Genomic DNA, 20,558 nt, shown 5'->3' with positions numbered 1-20,558 from the left:
ACATTCAAAATGATGATCAGTGCCCATTCCAGTTGTAATTGTTCAGTGTGGTTGTATTTTGGTGCTGAATGTCATTACACAGTCGGTGAAATAGAAGCCTTAAAGTTCCACTTTCATAGGTTCAAGTCTTAAAACTGCCAATACAAACAAGAGGTCATTTTTCACACGCATCTGTTTTCTGCCTTATCTTACTGGTTTTATTTAGAACTCTTTCAATAAACGCCACCAGTGGCTTTCTGTTTATAGCGTACTTAACAAATTGTTGAGTGAACAGTTTGAGCTCATCGGCTGCATTTATAACCACTGGTACTTTTTAACCGTCACAGAAGTAAATATTCAGGTATTTATGTTTAGGAATACCACAGATCTTTATGCTGCTGTTGATGCTCCTGTTGACATCCCATTTGACTTTGAGAATGTGGAGTCATTTGTGTCTTTGGTGGTTTCTGCCAGATCATGGGTCTAAATTGTGTAGAAGTTTCATTAATAATGGTGTCATGGGGTTTATTGAGGACCGTAATTATCAGTGCATTATTGATTTTGATCATTTGATGGAGACCACAGGTTATGTCTTGTGAAAATATCACGAGTCATAAAGGCAAAATATATCTTGCAAAATTACTGAATGGATTTTATCTGCTCAAGTCTTAATCACAAGCTCCTATAACAGCTTTTTATTTATTTTCTTTTTTTCTGGGGGGCGTCTAGTGATGAACATTTACCGGTGTGTACTGCACACACTGTTGCGAGGAGGGCCTTAGTCAGAGGAGAGTATGCATTATGAACTGCAATTTACAAATGTGTACTTTATCTTGTGCTTTTCTGCAAGGTTCAAAATGATAATTAAAAAAAGAATCCAAGTGATCTTTTCTCTTGATGTTTTTTTTTCTCTTTTGTACTCATTTCTCCATGCTGTTCACTCGTTAAAAAATTAATAGCTGCATTTGCTACTTTTTTTTTTCTTGCATGCACATATACTCAGCAACTAACTTCTTTCTTTTACTCATCAGACCTCATTCATGTTTTTTTTTTTTTTTTCTTTCAATATTATACCATCTCATGCCAGGTTTCTGTGAGATATTTATGTTTATCAAACGTGTGACCAAATATCGTCATTTGGTCCCTACGCATAATCGGTGTTGTGCAGGGTATATGGTGTATATTACAGTTCTCATAGGGTACATACCTACTTCCAAATCCACTGTGATATGCATCACCTGGTTTCAGTGATGTTTTTGTCCCAAGAAGGCAGAGACATGGCCAATTCTCCTCCTGCCTCTCATGGTGTAATGGTATGAACTCTTGAATTCAGAGGAAAGCCTGGATTTCCTGGTTGTCCTAAGCCACTTCTATCTCATTTTGTAAAAAAATAAAAAAAAACACTCCACATTTTCTCCACATTTTAAATGATTTGCGCCTTTTCATTGAAAATCAATCCATAAACTACTTCTTGGCCAGACTGCCTGGTCTCGGGCCGTTTTTAACGCATGCGCAATCATGTCATACCAGACGCTGTTGTCATGACGACCCTGAAACGTCTCATTGTGGTGGAGCTCAGCGTAAACTCAAAACTAAGGTAAGGCTTTTAATGGCGTGTATTAATATTTCAAAGTGACGAATTTGCCACACGACCTTTTAACTTTCACCAACTTTCCGAGTCTAACATTTCACGTTCACCGTAAACGTGCCTTACTTCCACATATGAAACATATGGACCAAATATGTAGAGCAGAGGGTGTGTTGTTACAGAGTTTCCAGTGTTGGTTCTATATGTCCGAGAGCAGTCCGTTTTCAATTGAGTTTAAAGAGGGTGAGAAAAGTTCCTTTTGCTTAAGTCAAACTGCCAGTGGTCATATCCAAATATCTATTATTAAAGGGTGATCAGAGGGGTATTCCACGAAGCTGGCTTTAGCGGAAAGCCTGGCTTTTCTCGCTACTTCCGGCTAATCTTCTAGATTCTTCTAGAGTCTTCTTGAGTTCCGTTCCACGAACTTGGCTTTTTTGAATGCCCGCTGAGTAACCATGGTAACTTATGCTGCTGAACTAGCCTGGTCCCGGGCAGGCTAAAGTTGAAGCTTAACTTGGCTGCATCGGTCCGGGTACTAAAGTATAATCCGTTTTTCTGTCAAAACGAAAAAACGAAAAACGGAAGTAGCTGTCCTTTTTCCTTTTTTCGTTTTAAACCAAAAACGAAAAAACGGCAAAAAAGGTCCGGGTACTAAAGTATAATCCGTTTTTCTGTCAAAACGAAAAAACGAAAAACGGAAGTAGCTGTCCTTTTTCCTTTTTTCGTTTTAAACCAAAAACGAAAAAACGGCAAAAAAACGGATTTTGTTGATTTCATAAAAAAACGAAAAACGAAAAAAACAAAATCAAATTACGACCCAAATTTGGTTTTTGGAAATTACTTTTTTCATTTTTCGTTTCTTACGTTCGAACATGACGGCAGGCAGACCGGAAGCGGAAGTAACGCCAAAATAAAATTAGCGTGCTAATTTAATATCAAACATATTTTCCGCTTTTTATACACCCATTGTAGGTAGTAGGCTGCATTTATTTTAGTTAAGTGAAACTACAACAGCTGGTTGTTTGGGAGAACGTGATAGCCTATATAAAATTATAATACGCTTAAAAAAAGTGACCACAGCCAAATATGACAAAAGATGAGGCTAGCCTTTCATTTCTAGCTGAACATTGCATCTACAAACCTTAAACAAAATAAACAACCGTCTTTTTTTTTTCTTAAAAGATGTTTTATATTGTTTTCATATAATTTTCTGATGGCAATTATAGAATGCGAGTGCGTGTGTTATATTGAAAGCGAGGCTGTCTATGAATATAGACAACAGTGAGGTTTTTTTTTTAATGTGTTTAATTTTTTCAATAAGCAGACATACAAAAGACAAGACTAGACAGAATAATAAAACGACGACAACAACAACAAGCTGGGAACAACAACAGAAAAATCAAAAACTCAAATGGAAGGATCAGTTTCAGATAGATGTGACAGGTACATTATACAGTATTAAATGAGCTAGAGATACAGCGGGAGCTGAAAAAGAATAGAGACACCCCCCCCCCCCCCACATGTCTTTATTAATATTTTGTTTACTTTGTTTACTCCACTTTGTCCGCACACCTGCAACATTTTGGCTTCAAAGGAGCAAAATGCAAGGTCACATTACAGGGTCTGACATGTTCACTCTTAACTGTAGGCTATGTCAGGGTGTATTTTACTGTAATCTCCAGCAATCCTGGCATGGGCCCACTGGGAAGGCCCAGAAGGAGAGAGACCGGGTCGAGATCGAGGTCCTTTTTCACAATCTTTTGCATTTCAAATAAGATATTACTCCAATAAATTTGTATTTTAACACAGGATCAGAAACAGTGAGTAAGATCACCAATTTCTGTCAGAGACTGTGGTCAGTAGCACTGGAACTCCACAAGGAACGGTGCTCTCCCCGGTGTTGTTCACCCTGTACACCACTGACTTCAACTACAACTCAGAGACCTGCCACATGCAAAAGTTCTCAGATGACACCGCCATTGTTGTATGCATTAAGGATGGGCAGGAGGGGGAGTACAGGGGACTGGTGGAGAACTTTGCCGGATGGTGCAGGTCAGGACCAACCAGCTGCAGCTGAACACCACCAAAACAAAGGAAATGGTGGTTGACTTCAGGCGAACCACCCCGCCCCTGGTGTCTGTCTCTATCGAGGGGGAGACAGTGGAGACAGTCTGCACATACAAGTACCTAGGGGTACATCTGGACAATAAACTGGACTGGTCTGCAAACTCTCACGCACTCTACAAGAAGGGTCAGAGCAGGCTCTACTTTCTGAGGAAGCTGAGATGTCTGCAACAGACTCCTGCTGATGTTCTACCAGTCTGTCATGGCCAGTGTGCTCTCCTATGCTGTGACATGCTGGAGGGGTAGCATTAGGAAGAGAGATGCTGGACGCCTTGACAGGTTGGTGAGGAAGGCTGGGTCTGTTGTAGGCACAGAACTGGAGGCTCTCACTACCACAGCTGAGAAGAGGACACTGAGCAGGCTCTTCTCTATAATGGACAACCACAGTCACCCTCTGTGTTTGCCAGCCAGAGAAGCCTGTTCAGCTACAGGTTCTGCGCGATCCCCTGCAGGACAGACAGGCTACGGAGGTCCTTTGTCCCCAGGGCAATCCAGCTATCCAACACCACACAGAAAGAGACTGCCATAGGTGATTGGACTGCATAACCCCCCCCCAATAATCAGGAACAACTTCTCTGCACTAGGACTCTGCGCTTTTTCACTAGGACAATAGACACATACTGTGTGTGTGTGTGTGTGTGTGTGTGTGAGAGAGATCTGCCTTTTTGCTGAATGTATGGAAGAGCTATATGGTTGATATATGTGTAATGATGTGTGTATTGCCTTGTGTATTTTCTATTGATGTATGTTTGCTACTGGACACCTTAATTTCCCTCTGGATTAATAAATGATACTCTACTCTCTACTCTATGTCCTACTTTGCCCGGACTTCCAGTGTAGCCTAACTCCTGGCCAATTCCCACCTTCTCCACTCTTACAGCATAAGATGCCATCACTCACTTACCATGTAATACGCTGAACTACCCTAACTTCCGAATCAGTGTATTGAATGAAGCACTGTAGCCTACACTATAAACAAATATGCTTTGCTCTTTGCTAATGGCAGTTGTGTATGTATACATGTCAGCGGACAAGCTTCACCCTTATTCCAGGGATTTATTATGTTTTGTCTTACAGCCTTGTATGATTCGGAATAAGAATATGTTGAGAAATGGATGAAACAAAGTGTCCCTGACATAAAATAACAGAGTTCCACTGATTTTTCTTATTCATGTTCAAGTTCATGTTGTTCCTTCATTTAGCTAATACTACTACTGCTTTGATTACCCACTGAAGCCTCTTCCTGTCTGCCTCAGTGCAGGTCCCAGCGGGCTCTCAATACAAGGTCTTCAGCAGTTTGGTGTCTAGATTGTTCAATCTGGAGAATGTGGTGGTCCTCCTCACTGTTGGGCCCATGCCAGGATTGCTGGAGATTACAGTAAAATACACCCTGACATAGCCTACAGTTAAGAGTGAACATGTCAGACCCTGTAATGTGACCTTGCATTTTGCTCCTTTGAAGCCAAAATGTTGCAGGTGTGCGGACAAAGTGGAGTAAACAAAGTAAACAAAGTATTAATAAAGACATGTGGGGGGGGGGGGGGGGGGGGTCTCTCTTCTTTTTCAGCTCCCGCTGTATCTCTAGCTCACTTTATACTGTATAATGTACCTGTCACATCTATCTGAAACTGATCCTTCCATTTGGGTTTTTGATTTTTCTGTTGTTGTTCCCAGCTTGTTGTTGTTGTCGTCGTTTTATTATTCTTTCTAGTCTTGTCTTTTGTATGTCTGCTTATTGAAAAAATTAAACACATTTAAAAAAAAACCTCACTGTTGTCTATATTCATAGACAGCCTCGCTTTCAATATAACACACGCACTCGCATTCTATAATTGCCATCAGAAAATTATATGAAAACAATATAAAACATCTTTTAAGAAAAAAAAAAGACGGTTTATTTTGTTTAAGGTTTGTAGATGCAATGTTCAGCTAGAAATGAAAGGCTAGCCTCATCTTTTGTCATATTTGCCTGTGATCACTTTTTTTAAGCGTATTATAATTTTATATAGGCTATCACGTTCTCCCAAACAACCAGCTGTTGTAGTTTCACTTAACTAAAATAAATGCAGCCTACTACCTGCAATGGGTGTATAAAAAGCGGAAAATATGTTTGATATTAAATTAGCACGCTAATTTTATTTTGGCGTTACATCCGCTTCCGGTCTGCCTGCCGTCATGTTCGAACGTAAGAAACGAAAAATGAAAAAAGTAATTTCCAAAAACCAAATTTGGGTCGTTATTTGATTTTGTTTTTTTCGTTTTTCGTTTTTTTATGAAATCAACAAAATCCGTTTTTTTTGGTCCGGGTACTAAAGTATAATCCGTTTTAAAACGAAAAAAGGAAAAAGGACAGCTACTTCCGTTTTTCGTTTTTTCGTTTTGACAGAAAAACGGATTATACTTTAGTACCCGGACCTGGTGATTATACTTTAGTACCCGGACCTGCATCTCAAAGAATGTCCGACCTGCTGAAACAGACTCCCGAAAGAAATGTCCACCGCAACTCGTGTGTTGTATAAAAAACGAAACAAAAACTGTGGTTATTCACCACTGTCACTGTCTCGAAAAATCAATCAGTCGGTGCCAGTGCAACTAAAGAAACGCAACTGCGGGCGGGGGTGGATGGCATGAGTGTAACAAGGGTTAATTTGGCTTGTATATAATTCCACAAAATTATTGTTTTTAACCTGACAAGAATAGTCGGGTGGAACTTTTGTTTTCTTTTTGTTTCTGGACATTGTTTTATGGGGAGCAACATTTGTGACAAGACACGGGCTGTGTTCGAAACCGCCTACTACATACTACATACTTGAAAACGGCATACTGATCGATCAGACAGTATGCAGAGCGTTTACACACAGTGCACTTCACTCCTGCCCGAGCCGAAATCAGCCGGCCTGAAAAGCTGATTTTGCTTAAGCTATAAACTCTGTAAATATATAACTTTAGCAACATTTGACACATTTTCAGGCGAGAAAGTAGTCATTTAGACCCCCAAGGTGTTGAAAATCTGACAAAATACCGGCTATTTACAATTTTGTTCCCACGAATTCGCCGCTAGTAAAGCTAGCCGCAGTGAGCAACGCACTTCCGGTTATGCCGTTTTGACTGCTCTCGACCCGTTAACGGAATTTGACCGTTCAAATGGCGATGGGCGACGTCACGTTACGTTGCATCTTGGGTAGTTTGAGTGTGACAAGTAACCTCATGATGAATACTCAACATTTCGGCGAATCTAGTATGCATCTAGTGTACATCCGGGAACTTAAATAAGTATGACTAGTAGGAATAGTAGGAGAAGTAGGCGGTTTCGAACACAGCCACGGTCCCGACAAAACTCTTTTTTTGTGATGTTCGTTGAGGAAAGGTGAGCTTCCATTTTGTCATTTATATGCGTCATTTTATTTTTTCAGGTATGCTCCATGTTTTACTTTTTTGTGCTAATGTTTGCGTCATTGTAATTGTGCTCTTTTTTGTGATGTTCGGTGAGGAAAGGTTGGAAAATAAAGACCTTCGAAAGAGCAGCGGTGTGGTCTTCATTAACCTTAACACAAGGCAGAGGTTTCATACCTGTTACATGTGTACAGAAGAATTTTGACCTCTGTCCTTTCAGGCTGCTGCTCCACATTTACAGTAGCCGATAATGTAAAACAACCTACTTGGCTGAAGTATTTGCATTAAGTTCATCATCTCCCTCAGGCTTCCCCAATGTCATCGGTGCACTACAGTGACTACACTGTGCCCATGTACGCATCCAGGCCCCTGCTGGACCCGTGGAGGCTGACTATGTAAACCGAAACTAAATGTCCTAAATGTACAGGTACACTTGGGGATAATTGTCCATAGACTCTGAACTGGATTTCTCATTTTGAAAAATACCACATCAACCCCTTTGAGTAATGCTGAGCAATGTTACATTTATGCCCTGTGAAACCAAGTACCTCATCATTGACTCCTATCCTCCGAGCATTCAGATGATCTGTGATGGTCATTTCAGTTCCAACATTGAGGCTAAATGGCCGGGATCAGTTCATGATTCTAGGATCTTCCGAGCATCCTCACTGGCACAGAGGTTTGCACAAGGCACAAGAATTTTACTTACCCGAAGGAGTATACTTTTGAAGTAAGGTGTGTATGGCAGAGTCATAATTTTGGTAATCTAATGAGAGGTCAGGTGTAGAGGTCACCTTAAGGAATTTAAAGTGCTCGTCATACTTTATTAAAGATAGCCATATAAGGCACATATTGCATCAAATTGCCAAGTCTTAACACATGTATATCCATCCAACATTTCTCTTATTCTGCAGGAGAGTTCAATGGTGTCCTGCTTGGGGACAGAGGCTATGCATGCTGGTTGACCTCCTCACGTCATATCCTGATCCAGGAACAAGGGCATGCACATGCACATGCTAAAACAAGGGCACGGATAGAAATGACCTTTGGCCAAATTAAATACAGGTTTATTGCTTAAAGTTCTCAGGCACCATGGCTGACTTCTGACAGAGCCATCTTAAATTAATAGTATACTTCATATTCTATACATTTTGTCTTGTGGACAACTTTTCAGGCTCAAGTCTTTTCTTCGTTGAGTCCCTGCAGGTTCTAGTGCCTGAAAGGACTCAGTTTCTCCATTGATCCTTATTGTTGTGACCTTTGAGTTAGAACTTCTTTTCATAATTTAGCATTGACACAGTAGCAGTTTAAGTCAGCAAGTGTAAGAAGGCTGAATGGACAGAGATGATTTATAACTTTCCTCACGTTTAGGTCATGGCACCCCACTGTGAATATAAATGTAAAAAAACACATTTCTAACACTTTGCATGAATTGTACAATAATGACAAGTTTGAGTTCAAGTTGTGTTGAATTGTTTAATTATTATTACATGTTTCTCAAGCTGTGGAGAGAAAACAGAATTAAATACAGTTCACAACACGAAATTCTCCTTTATCTGAATTTATACTAACATCCCTCTCCAGTTTCATAATCTCTAGCTTGATCTTTTTTATTTTCAGTTTCTTGTATTCCATATCTAGTTTGGTGCTCTCTTTATTGGACAAACACATTTCTTCAAAGGCTACTTACCACTCTGAAATATTTTCCTGTACTTTACTTTCACCTGCTGCCAGGTACGCTTTTGGCTGTTAAGAGATATAACAGTGAAAAAATAATATGTGGGTCACACACTCACGATAATATAGTCACAAAGTATGATGATGCGTGTCGATTATTGGGTTATTAATAAACTGAGCAGGGCCAGTATATGTGTGCAGTACATCTCATACAGAGACAATTCAGCATGCTTTATGTAAACACATTATAACACAGAGGAGAGCATAAATACATGAGGACAGTAAAATAACTGTCTAACAATTGACAATGGTGTGGAACTTTCATAACTTACGCGTTTAGTGTGTCTGCAGTTGATGCCGTTTTCTTCGCTTTTTTGATCGCAGCTGTATTACCATTTCTGGTGATGACACTTTTAAAATCCTCATACAGCTCCATAAGCATTATTTGTTTAGCTGCCGGAAAAATAACAGCTCTTGTCTTGCTCTCCTTTTCTGCCATCTCCGTTTTTCCACCATCCACTCGTCAGGGCTTCTTACGTTCCTCGTGCACTCGCACTTAGCCAGGCTATGTAAGCCTCGCTCGGATTAGCCTCGCTGAGATGCAGCTAAAATGTCTTCGTGGAACGACTTGAGGTTTAATTGGGAGATGGTGTTAGTTCAAGCGAGGCTTTCCCTCTACAGCCTGGCTTTCTTTAGCTACTTTCATGGAATACCCCTCTGGTGTAGTGCTGATTTCATAATAAACTCTAAAAAATAGGTGGTCCTGTATAGAATAGAATAAGCTTTATTATTCAAAATCTTCCCATGATCTTTTCAATGCTAATTGGCAACATAACTTGGTATCACCTGCATGTTGTGATAATGTGCTTCAGAAAGGGCTGTTCTACATCATGCCATAATATATCGCTGTCCATCTGAACACATCAATAAACCATCTTAGCACTATTGATTCTTCATTTGATGCTTATTTAGAGCGTGCTTCTGTGTTTACTTTATTAGGCATTATGGTTGGGATAATACCGTTGTTGTCAGGGCTCATCACAGAATATCAATGTACCTAAGGGAGTCGATGATGAAATATGAGCTCAGCTGGCAAAATAACTAAAAGCTGTTAAATAAAAGGCTCACTACCGTGCATTATCTTCCAGACGGTAATAGAAAACATTTTCAGTATTAGTCCAAACAATCATTTACTACTCTGTAAAATTTTAAATGTTTATACGATCAAAACTGAGATTAATTTAGCTACAGATCTCAGCTATTCTAAGGTCTAACTAATCTTATCTCCTGCATGGTAATTACCTTTTGTCTTCCAGCTATCGTAGTGTTTAATCAGATTCAAACCTCTTTGTTTGAAATTGATATGTTTTTGCATTATATGCCACCAAAGGAACACCAGAAATGAAAGCCACTTGCAAAGCAGAGAAATCTGGAGAAATTACAACTTTGGAGCTCCATGGTGCGACAGAGGTACTGCACAGGCTTCCTGAGAGAGACGTTAGCATCTTGTGAAATATTCTGGTTAAATGCTTTTCTAAAGCCTCGGTTATTATTAACCCAGATCGTGGGTTTTTGTCTTAATGTCAATAAGTCCAAAAGGCTTCATCGTAGGTCTGCAAAGCTATTACTTTTTGCTGATTGGGTCTTTTCTTCAGCTTCCAGCGAACACCAACTGCCTGGCGTGTTCAGACGATGGCAGACACCTCTGTGGGGGTCACTCCCAGGGCCTGTCTGTGTGGTGTGCATCTTCTTTGATCCGTGTTGCAGAGTGGCTGCAAGACGGGCTGGAAATCACTTTCGTACAGATGACCAAAATGGCTGAGAATACCTATCTGCTAGGCACTGTTGATGATATGGGTGAGTGGGATGCCTCCGATCAGCCATCAAGATGCTTCAAATGTTCCATCCCTCCTTCATGTTAGACCTGTATAGACCTATATAGACGGTCAGATTTCTAACGCTGCTTATACGTGTGAGCGATTTCCCCCCGCTCTCAACCCGCCCGCCCGCCTCGCCTAGGCGTGTCGAAGAACGTTGCCATCGCAACCAAGGTTTGTTTTTGTTCAAAATCTCTGTTCAATTACAAATTGTACAAGTAGATAAAAACTCACCAGGAATACCAACAATGCTGGCCACCTTCACCCAGGCTGCATTCTTTTTCAAAGCGTCCCTATACACGTATAGGGACTTATCAAATAATATCGGGCTATTCGATACCGCCGCTATTAAAACCTCCTCCATTTTTAAATGTCCCACGGTGGATTTGGATTCACGTAGTGCTTGTGACGCACCTGACGCCATGACGTTAACGTCATTTGAAACCTATCCCATTGGTTAGCGCTTCGCGAACTTCGCTCCTCATTACCGCTTCCCAACGGAAAATAATGGAACGCCCCGCCTCGCCCGCGTCACACGCTTGCATGTATTACCGGCGTTAGGGTTGATATACACAGACTGACCTTTCTTTGTCAGCTTGAAATACACGTGGTCCTGGGGTCATCTTGGAGCGTTACTGTACTGAGGTATCAATCTGAGTAAGGAATGGTCAAGTTTTAACTGAACTATATTGTCATACTTCTGTCATCTCCCACCGCAGGCGTAGCCAGAGTGTTTGCGCATCACTCTGATGACATTCATCTTCTAAGCGTTATCAACATCATGGTTCGTGTCCTCCCTTTCTGTTTTCAGTGTTGTTTTGAAAAATGTCAAGTTTAATAAGGCAGAATTGATTCTTTTAATCTTTTAATTCTACTCACGGGCAGAACAAAAGCAGAATAACAACGAATTTTGTAAATAACAGGAAGATGTCAACAAAAGAAGCATTTGTTTGACACTTGAGCTACATGTAGGGGGGCACTGGGGAGCTGCGTCAATCAGCTGTAAGTGAGGACTTTTTATTCTCTGAAACAATTTCAGTCAAGACTTTACATTTAAATTCTGAGTCTAATGACCTCCAACATGTCTTTTCAGGCAGTGGTGCTGTTTGGCTCGAGGTCTATCAGTTTCCCACAGCAGCATGGCTGGAAGAGTTCGAGATGGTGGCATCGCAAAAGCAGGTAATGAACTATAATTTAATCTGACCATAGGTATGCATTGCTGCCAAAGGAAGATTTGTAGCTGTCTTTTGGTATCAAGTGCTCATTCTGTGTACACATGAGGTGTGATCATTTTTCCAGCTATGCCACTCCTTTCATTCCTGTGAACTGACCGGGCTGGACAGCATTTTTCTGCTTTCTTGTGGAACTGTTGCCGGACACTCTAGTGTGTCATAGGTTGTATGCTCAGAGAGCTATTTAAAGAAAAAAACTCCTCCTTTTTTTCTTTTTTTTTTTTAACCTCAGGACCCCAACTTAGCAGGAGCTTCAAGTGTGAAATGGTCTCCAGTTACATTGATGATGAAAGTTACACCACCCAAACTTCCAGCAGGTATAACAAACATTTCACAGCTGTTTTGCTGTGTAATAGAAGGGGCATAAATCTAATGTATGTGTGGATTTATGTGTGCGCTTTTCTATACCTTATCTCTGGTATTGATAGATTGAATAAACTATCAGTTCTATGTTTTGATTTTGTTTTCTCCGCTCTCAAACAAAAAGAAACGATTTCATAATGAGGTGGAGCAGAATTTCAAGGTGAAAACGCAGACAAGTGTTGCACATTTCTGCTGTTTTGCAGGCGGAGTAACGGAAGGTCCACTTGGGGTCTTGCACAGAACAGACTATTTGACAGACTTCTTGGCTCTGGATGCAGTTACAGGCAGCAGTCCTCACAGGTAGAAGTAGTGTTTCAATATATATTCAGGAAAACTAAATGAGATACCTTGATAGCACAAGGTGTGATATGTTTAAACAAATACAATCAGTATTTGACAGCTGGGCTGCTTTGAAAGCTCTGTTGTAGATTTGATATATTTAAAGCAAACTTGTTTTTGACTGATGTGCGCGCACAGATTGCTTTTGATGTTTTAATGTCAAATTTGATGCATTCTCAGGCTGTGATCATTACCTGTAAATGCTTGTCATCGACCGGTCTCACATTAGTTACATGGATTCTCTTTCAGGCGTTGCACCCAGCACTTCCTTCTGCCTTGTAGGCAGTTTCCTGATGAAAGTGAAGCTCATTTCCAGCCAGGTTTGTCATGGAGTAGATGTCCTGCTGGACCGTGCAGCTGAAAATTGTGTTTTACGTGTGAATTTCATCTGAACAACAATATTTTTTACAGTTTAAGAGGAAAAAATGGATAGGAGTGTTCCACAGCTATTTTCATTAAGCAGCACATGCCAGCACACCTGCACACTCGATGATTGACAAGCACTTGTACAATCAAACCCTTTTAAAAGCATATTCTACTGCGATCACAGCCCATGCTCCCAGCACACTAACTTATAAAGATCTTTTCTCAGCAGGAATGCCTGTTGCTGTCGCTGTGTGGTGGAGTGGCAGCCATAATCTCCTTCAGTATTCACTGCAAAAAGCTCCAAAGAACAAACCAGGGAGGATGTTTTATTCCTTCAGTTTTACAGAAAATATCCTGGATGCTCATGACTGTGTTTTTGACATAATGTTTCTTGATAAGAGTTGGCAATGTGATGATAATATGTTTGGGTTTTTTTTTGTTTGGATCTTTCCTCTTTTTTAAGCAGATGTGGAACACATGCCAGATGTGTTGTGGCCAAATGCAAAGGAAATCCTCTGCTCAGCTGTTAGCACATGCACCCGTTACGTAGCTCTTGGGCTTGATGATGCTTTGGTGTGTGTCTGGGACAGGCGATCTGGTGAGCAAATTTTTGTGCTTTATTGTGTAATGTATAACATGGATAAAATAGTCATATCTGAATAGTTTTAGCTCTGCAAACAACACTGTGTTGCCTATGAAGCCATTTTTTGTAATTACCAACTCAGTCAAGATCTGTGGTCCCCACTGGAACTAAAGTTAAGTCCTAACCAAAGTTAGGGTAGAATCAGATTAAACCTTCAATATATGATCTTTCAAATCTTAACACGGCACCAAACAGCTATTTGCTATGGGATCATAAAACCGTACACAGCGTCTCTCCCTCTGTGTGTCAGTACGTCTGAGTTTCAGCTGTTCAGTCCAGAGGCATCAAACTTCTCAATTGTTCTCAACTGAATGAACTTTGTTCTTTAGCTGAAAAAAAAAATTCAGACAAAGAGAGGAGTGTAATATCCTTAATGGATATTATCAAGGTGCTCTGAGGGGCTCCAAGATAGTTTTTACTCTGTTTTAGTGTTGTGGTTGTTCTGAGATTGTGTAACTCAAGTCCTACACCAAGTGGCTCAGTAAGAGGGTATTTTGGACCATTACAGGTTAAGGTTATAATCTGCTAGGATAATAACTTTAGACCTTTTTGTGTCTCTGTCTTTGTTCTTTTCCGTCAGGAACTCCTCTCTCTGTGGTCGCAATGCCGGCAGAAAACAGCGCCCTCCTCAGGATGCAGTTTGTTGATTGCTGGCCTGTGTCTGCTGCTGATTGTCATTTTTTCACTGCAGAAATGGTCCATCTTTCAGTCCTGTGTGAAAATGGAGCAATTTATACAGTCGCTACAGGACGAGGGACACAGTCCTCTGTGCAGCTAGTTGAAAGGTTACCTGAGTTTGATATATTTCCGTATTTATTGTGCTTTTAACATTTTTCCTTCACAAACAAAATTCTGGTGTCCGTCTGAATGTATTGTTTTGTATATAATGCAAAGACTCATCCATTTACACATTACTTCATATGTCTTCATAGGCCAAAAGACCCCAAGGACCTCACAACTATCACTATGTCAGTGCCACACCTGCGGGGTGTGGTATGAGCTGTTTTTTAAAAAAGGAAAAAAAGAACAGAATTAATGACTCACAACACTTTCATTTATTAATTTCAGACTTTGGGTTTCCTTGTGTGTTGTTTTTCCTTCCTAAACTAGTCACTTGTGGTGCAAAGAAGTGGAAAAATGTTCCTTCTCGATGTAATCAACAAAGCCACTGTGTGCTTCTTGGCTCCTCCCACATCCTATCGAGTTGCTTCTCCCTGCAATCCTGTTTATGCACTGAACACCAAACAGCAGGCCCTGTTCATACGAGGTACACCCAAACACAGCAGATATATATTTATGTATTGATAATAGTGGTAATTTGTGTAGGTGTTGAAAGGCATTACATGCTGTCACGACAAAAGTTCTGTTACTAAAGTTTTATGTGTGCCCTAGGTGACTGGAACACCATCTGCAGTGCTTCCTCTGAAGAAAGCAGGCAGAGCCAGCTTTTCGTCTTTCATTTCGGTCACTCTGAAATCATTAAGCAGTATTTTGTTTCACATGAGGACTTTCCACAACAACAAATAACACAGAGCCACGTTAATCTGGAGGAAATGTGCAATCTGTATCTTCAGCAGAGGTTTGCATTGTTTTGGCTTCTCTAATCTGCTATGCAGTATTTCAAGTATTTCACTCTTGTTGAATTTGTATTTTGACTTCCCCGAGTGGGTTGATGCGACAGAATAAAATGACAGAGAGAACGGAGTACACACTGCAGTTATTTATTACCAAGGATCCTTGGGGAACATGCAATACAGAAAAAATCTGCTCTTAAGCCAAGCGCCCTGTGTTCTGAAGCCGCGCTCCCTCGTGTGCTTATCTTTAGTCTTCACCTTTTCCTTTAATGTCGGACTCCTTATGTGCGTGTGTGTTACATCTATTTTTCTCGCCTTCACCCTTTATCTCAATGCATGGCTTCTTATGTGTGTGTGCGTTGTCTTCACCCCCCTGTCACCCCTGCCCATAACAAACTTCTTCTTTCCTATGTCTACTTTCTCCAGACACCAGACTTTTCAACTCTTGCCCTTCCTTTTGTGTTACGTCTCCCCAGAGCTTCGGACATTCAGAACACAGTGTACTTTTCCATTTCCTTATATATGATTGTTACAGAGTATACGTTTATAAGTAGCAATAGAAGCAAGCATAGAAGTGTATTCAGAATAGAGTATAAAATATAAAAGTATAAAAAAGAACATATTGTATTGTGACATCATGGTATTACAGTCTCACACTCTCAAGATGGGTCAGAAGATATGAAGATTCCTTACATTTGCCCCTAAGGACAAACCACAAAATTGTTCATATTTGAATGTTAATGAAATGTCATGCGTTTTTCCCCTGTGCTTTCCTGTGAAGAGTGCTGTCTGCTGACGAAAGAAAAAAAGCTGCCGCACAAACATGGGAGCAGCTACCGAACACCGCAGCGACTCTACAACAAAGACAGCCGGGCTGCCGCCAGCTGAAGAAGTTCAACAAATAGGTACTACAGCATGTAGTATTTTGATCTTTTTCAGTCCCACTTTATTGGATTCTATTCAACATAAAGAGCCTGTAAGCGTGGCCAAATTCAAGAACTGAAGAAGCCTTTCAGATGAAAGATGAAACGTCTTCAAGAACCACAAAAAGAAGTCCAGTTGCCCTTATTCATTTATTTTCTTTATTCAAAGTGAATTGGAATAACTACATCTTGTTATTATAGACTTTCTATAAACAAGAGACGACATATTACAATGTGTCATTATTTCTTCAACAAAAACTAAGCTAAATGCAGAAATCGTTTGTGGAAAAAATAAATACACCACATGATTCAATAGAACAACCTTCAGCTGAAATAACTTGAGGGAACTTTCTTTTTGACGTCATCAGTCTCTCACATTGTTGTAGAAGAACTCTGGCCAAACCTTCCATAGGTATTCATTTAGAAGCAGCATTTAGCTGTTATGCTGCAAACAATGGAACAAACTGCCAGTGGAGATTAAACTTTCACCAAATGTAGACATTTTTAAATCCAGGTTAAAAAAATGATAGAACAAAATTATTGAAGCACATTCAGAATCAAACTCATTTCTGCATAGTCAGATTTGAAAACTTCATTTATGCAGTGAAATAACTTGAAAATCACAACAAAGGTAGCTGGGGACACGTAGAACAAGAATCTGGTGGAGTTTGCAGAAAACAATTTGAATTTTTGTTATTATGAATATTTTAATCTGGCCATATACATCATGCATTGGGCTCAAACGCTTTACCGTACGACGCAATGTAGACAAGCACTCGATTTTCAAGTGTAGATGGCACGATCGTGCCTCTGAAGCGCAGATTGCGTGACCGCAGTTTTTCGTTAAAGCTTTTCTTCTGTCAGCGCATGCGCAGCTTTTGTGTTTAGACGGAACGTTCTGGTTCTTGTACGGAAGTCTCGCGCATATTTGGCAGCCACAGTGAGGCGCAACCACAGCAAAAACAGCGACTGGAGCGACGAGAAGGCTGCCAGCGGCCCTTTGGCTGAGCATATCTGGACTTTGGGCGAAAGAAGCGCTGATTGCTAAAATGACCAGTGAGTATCGACGTGTGGCTCGTTTTTTAAGGGATTCTTCGTTTTGCGCGATTGTTTGTTGTCTGTGCTCGGCCACTTCGCACAGGCCGACGTGGGGCTCCGTCTGTTTCAGCAAATAGACGGAACCCAATTTGATCAACCCATGTCACTGTTTTCTTGTCTGTATCGTCGCTTTGAATAGTAGCCCACCGTAACCACTATCCGTACTGCCGTCGGAAGGGTTTTAACGATTCGCTGTTAGACCACAGTGCGTGTCGACATGTTACATAAGAGGCTTCTTAAGTTTTTCAGTATCGACGGGTCGTAGGGCTGCTTGTTGTCCGGCTGTTAGCCGAAGTCCTGGCCTGCTGCTAGGTCGCTGTTAGCGTTGGAAAAAAAAAAAAACACTGAACGATTGGGTATCAACCCTGCTTGTAGGCTACAAGCGTTAACCAACGAGGAATTTTAGTTTAGTTTTAGTCTCTGCCCTGTCTTCGTTTAGCCCTAATGGGTGCGACAAATCGGTGGAAGATGCTTTTCTTCCCTCTGTACTGTTGGTCCGAGCAGTAAGCTGCTCTCGAGCGCCTCTGCCACGTCGGCTGCTCTCAAGTTTTGCTCCATTTTCGCTTGAGCAGTGCATGATACAAACTGACCTGTCGGTCTTCATAGATTATGGTTTATGAGACACTCGCACAGAAAAACCAACCCAGATTATTTTTTATTTTATGTGTTTGTTTGTTTTTGCAGAAGGTTGATTATTAAGAGTTTGAAGGGTGCACCTCACATACCTGCCGGTGCGTCTCACTGTTGTGCCATTGTTCATCTACATTGTGCTCGTCTTTGTCTTTCATGCAGGAGGAAACCAACGTGAGCTTGCACGCCAGAAGCATGCCAAAAAGCAGAATGAACATGGTAAAGGGAGCCGGAAGGAAGATGGGCTGTCTGCTGCTGCCCGGAAACAGAGGTGAGCAGCACATTTATTGTAAAAGGATAATTATAATAGTAATAGGATGCACACAGGTTTTGGATGTTTGCTACACTGTTTCCATGCTTGAATATAGAACCCTTGCTGTAATAATACACATTAATAGCACATGTCTACAGTTTGTACACTGAGTGATGATAACTAGTTCATGTTGTATTTATTTTGCTCTTGAAATGTCTCTTTTTTTCTCTCTCTCCCAAGGGATGCTGAAATAATGCAACAAAAGCAAAAGAAGGCAAATGAAACGGATAAAGATCCAGTTAAAAAATGATGTTGGAGAAGAATTCGGCTCACTGTTATGAGAGCATCCCCCATTCGACATTCTTTCTGTCGTTCTTTTGGTCAAGACTCAAGAATCCAGGATCCTCACTTTTTCCCTGCGACAAATGACATTGCTAATTGGATTTGTTATTTTACTCGGTGAAATTATGTCTTGGCAAGTTAGGGCTTGTCCCACGTTGGTCCTGCATGCTGAGGATCATCAGTGGCGTAAGCAGGACACAGCTGAACAGTTCTTGACGTGAAGCGTCCAACTAACAGTTGTGTATTTTTGTACAAAAGTGTCCCCTGCTGGTTTCAAATAAAGTGTATCTTTTTAGTTCATGCTTTCTTGAGTTATTCAGAATGCTGGTGCCGTGTGAGGAGCCAAACAAAGTACACTTTGAAGTTTCCTTTTGCAACGGGTCATCGGGAAAACTACTTGCTGTTTCTGTGCTTTTTCAGTATTTGAATGACTTCTTAATCCAATATTCCAACAGAAATTTGCAAAAATCCCCTGATTCATAACTTTTGTAAACATGCTGCAGTGAAAGTACATGAACCCCTTCAGCCTTGTGTGGCCTTCATAGAGTAAAACCTAACTTTGAAGAGGTGCCACTTGGTAAACAAATCTGTCAAAGTTTAGTTTAAAACACAGACCTCAATTAATAAACATCAAGACTTCTTATCACTTGACTAACCTGATTAAATCTGTGTCGAGTTCTCAAATGGGTTTACAGGCAGCTTTCAGCTTCACTATGACCACCAGGTGGCAGCAGACACCACTTTATTTCCACTATTTTCCCACAATAGTAAATTGTAGTTTACTGCTGGTCATCTTTACCAAACACACTGCTTGCAATTTGAATCTTAAGACGATTTAAGGGGTCCGTTTGAGCACATGACTCAAGCATCATAAAGTTAATACTGCTGAAATCTTCAAGTCAGTGTTGTTCATGTTATTAACAGTAAATAAGCTATGAGTCCTGACACAAGCCCAGTAAGCTTGCATCTTCAGTTATCAGATTTCAGGGAGCACAAGCACAGTGTACTTAAGTCACAAATGAATCCTTTTTTCCCCATCTCACGTAGCTAAAGAGCTGCTGCGGAACTGAATAGCAAGGAGGGACATAATGCAGAATCAGCCAGTTTTGTAAATGTGAGAAAATTCAAAGCTTATCCGCAATCATCCACTGTACTCTGCCCACAGCTTTGCATAGATGTCGCTGGAAATCCGGCGTACGGCCGACAACAGGCTGACTATGGGTTCTGGCAGGTTGTCTTCTTTTTTTCAATAGATCGAGGGTGGCATTGAGAAATGAAAAGAAAAGCTCCAGTCGGCTCCTTTAATTAGATTCATATGGGGAGACGCATTTCTTCAATCTCCCTCTGCTGAATTTGTTAAGATGTAGAAGCACCTGGGTAAAATGCATTGCTGTGCGTTATTCATGTTATTTACAATTCTGAACAGGCCCGTGTCAAAGTCCAAGACGGAAGGAGAACAACGTGGTGCATGTGTCTGCCTTCTCATATGTTAAATGTGGTCTAAGATGGAAGACTGGAATCTAAGTCAGTTTCCAAATCATTCCACGATGACCTTTGTGTGTTGTTTAAAGATTTAGAGAAAAGAGCACAGGATGAAAGCATAAGTAACAGGAATGCACCAGACCCCACATTTAGTCCAGTTCTACTTCTTCACTGCACTTAAAAAGGTGAAGTAACATTACATCTGTTTAAGGGTTCAAGAACTGTGCATCGTCAGTTAAAGTGTCCCACTGGCTGCCCCGGTCTTGTCTTAATTGTAGTGCTCAGTGAAACCTCAGGGCCCGAGAAAAAAACTGAGTTTAAATTTAAGAGTTTTATAATCTGAAGCAGATTAGACTTTCTCCACATACTGAATTCAATCCCATAACAACCACATACACTGGTCCACAGCACAAAATGTTGCAGTGGGACAATAAAGGCTCACAACTGCCCTCAGTCAGTTCCCTACAGAGATTCAGCTTACATCTCACTATTTGATCATGCCAACAATCAACTTCTCCATTGTTCTGGCTACGAGATGACGTTGACTCCACATCTCCTACATGTGTCAGTCAGACTGACAAAAAGGATTTTTGGGAGTTTCGCAAGCACTATTTCCCCAGACTGCAGCTGTGATTAGGAATTTCTTTAGGCGTTACGAGTTGGCTAAGTCATACC

The 20,558-nt window shown here is 40.8% G+C and overlaps 2 protein-coding genes across 2 annotated transcripts; both read left to right on the top strand.

The window, feature by feature from the left end:
- Nucleotides 1–3,610: 3,610 nt before the first annotated feature.
- On the top strand, nt 3,611–16,115 carry wdr93 (WD repeat domain 93). Its single transcript, XM_075469389.1, has 17 exons — nt 3,611–3,886; nt 4,099–4,220; nt 10,138–10,231; nt 10,417–10,618; nt 11,358–11,422; nt 11,562–11,640; nt 11,732–11,817; nt 12,103–12,187; nt 12,437–12,533; nt 12,822–12,892; nt 13,168–13,275; nt 13,402–13,536; nt 14,162–14,366; nt 14,514–14,574; nt 14,692–14,848; nt 14,974–15,160; nt 15,937–16,115. Exons 1-17 carry the CDS (start codon nt 3,611–3,613, stop codon nt 16,058–16,060), a joined length of 2,154 nt encoding a protein of 717 aa, XP_075325504.1. The 3' UTR covers nt 16,061–16,115.
- Nucleotides 16,116–16,982: 867 nt separating this feature from the next.
- On the top strand, nt 16,983–18,696 carry serf2b (small EDRK-rich factor 2b). Its single transcript, XM_075471767.1, has 3 exons — nt 16,983–17,134; nt 17,969–18,077; nt 18,300–18,696. The coding sequence occupies exons 1-3, from the start codon at nt 17,128–17,130 to the stop codon at nt 18,367–18,369; spliced, it is 186 nt and encodes a 61-aa protein (XP_075327882.1). The 5' UTR covers nt 16,983–17,127; the 3' UTR covers nt 18,370–18,696.
- The last annotated feature ends 1,862 nt before the right edge of the window (nt 18,697–20,558 follow it).

The sequence above is a fragment of the Odontesthes bonariensis genome, chromosome 1 (assembly GCF_027942865.1).
Source record: "Odontesthes bonariensis isolate fOdoBon6 chromosome 1, fOdoBon6.hap1, whole genome shotgun sequence".
Taxonomy (NCBI): domain Eukaryota; kingdom Metazoa; phylum Chordata; class Actinopteri; order Atheriniformes; family Atherinopsidae; genus Odontesthes; species Odontesthes bonariensis.
This window is presented reverse-complemented; position numbering and strand designations above follow the sequence as displayed.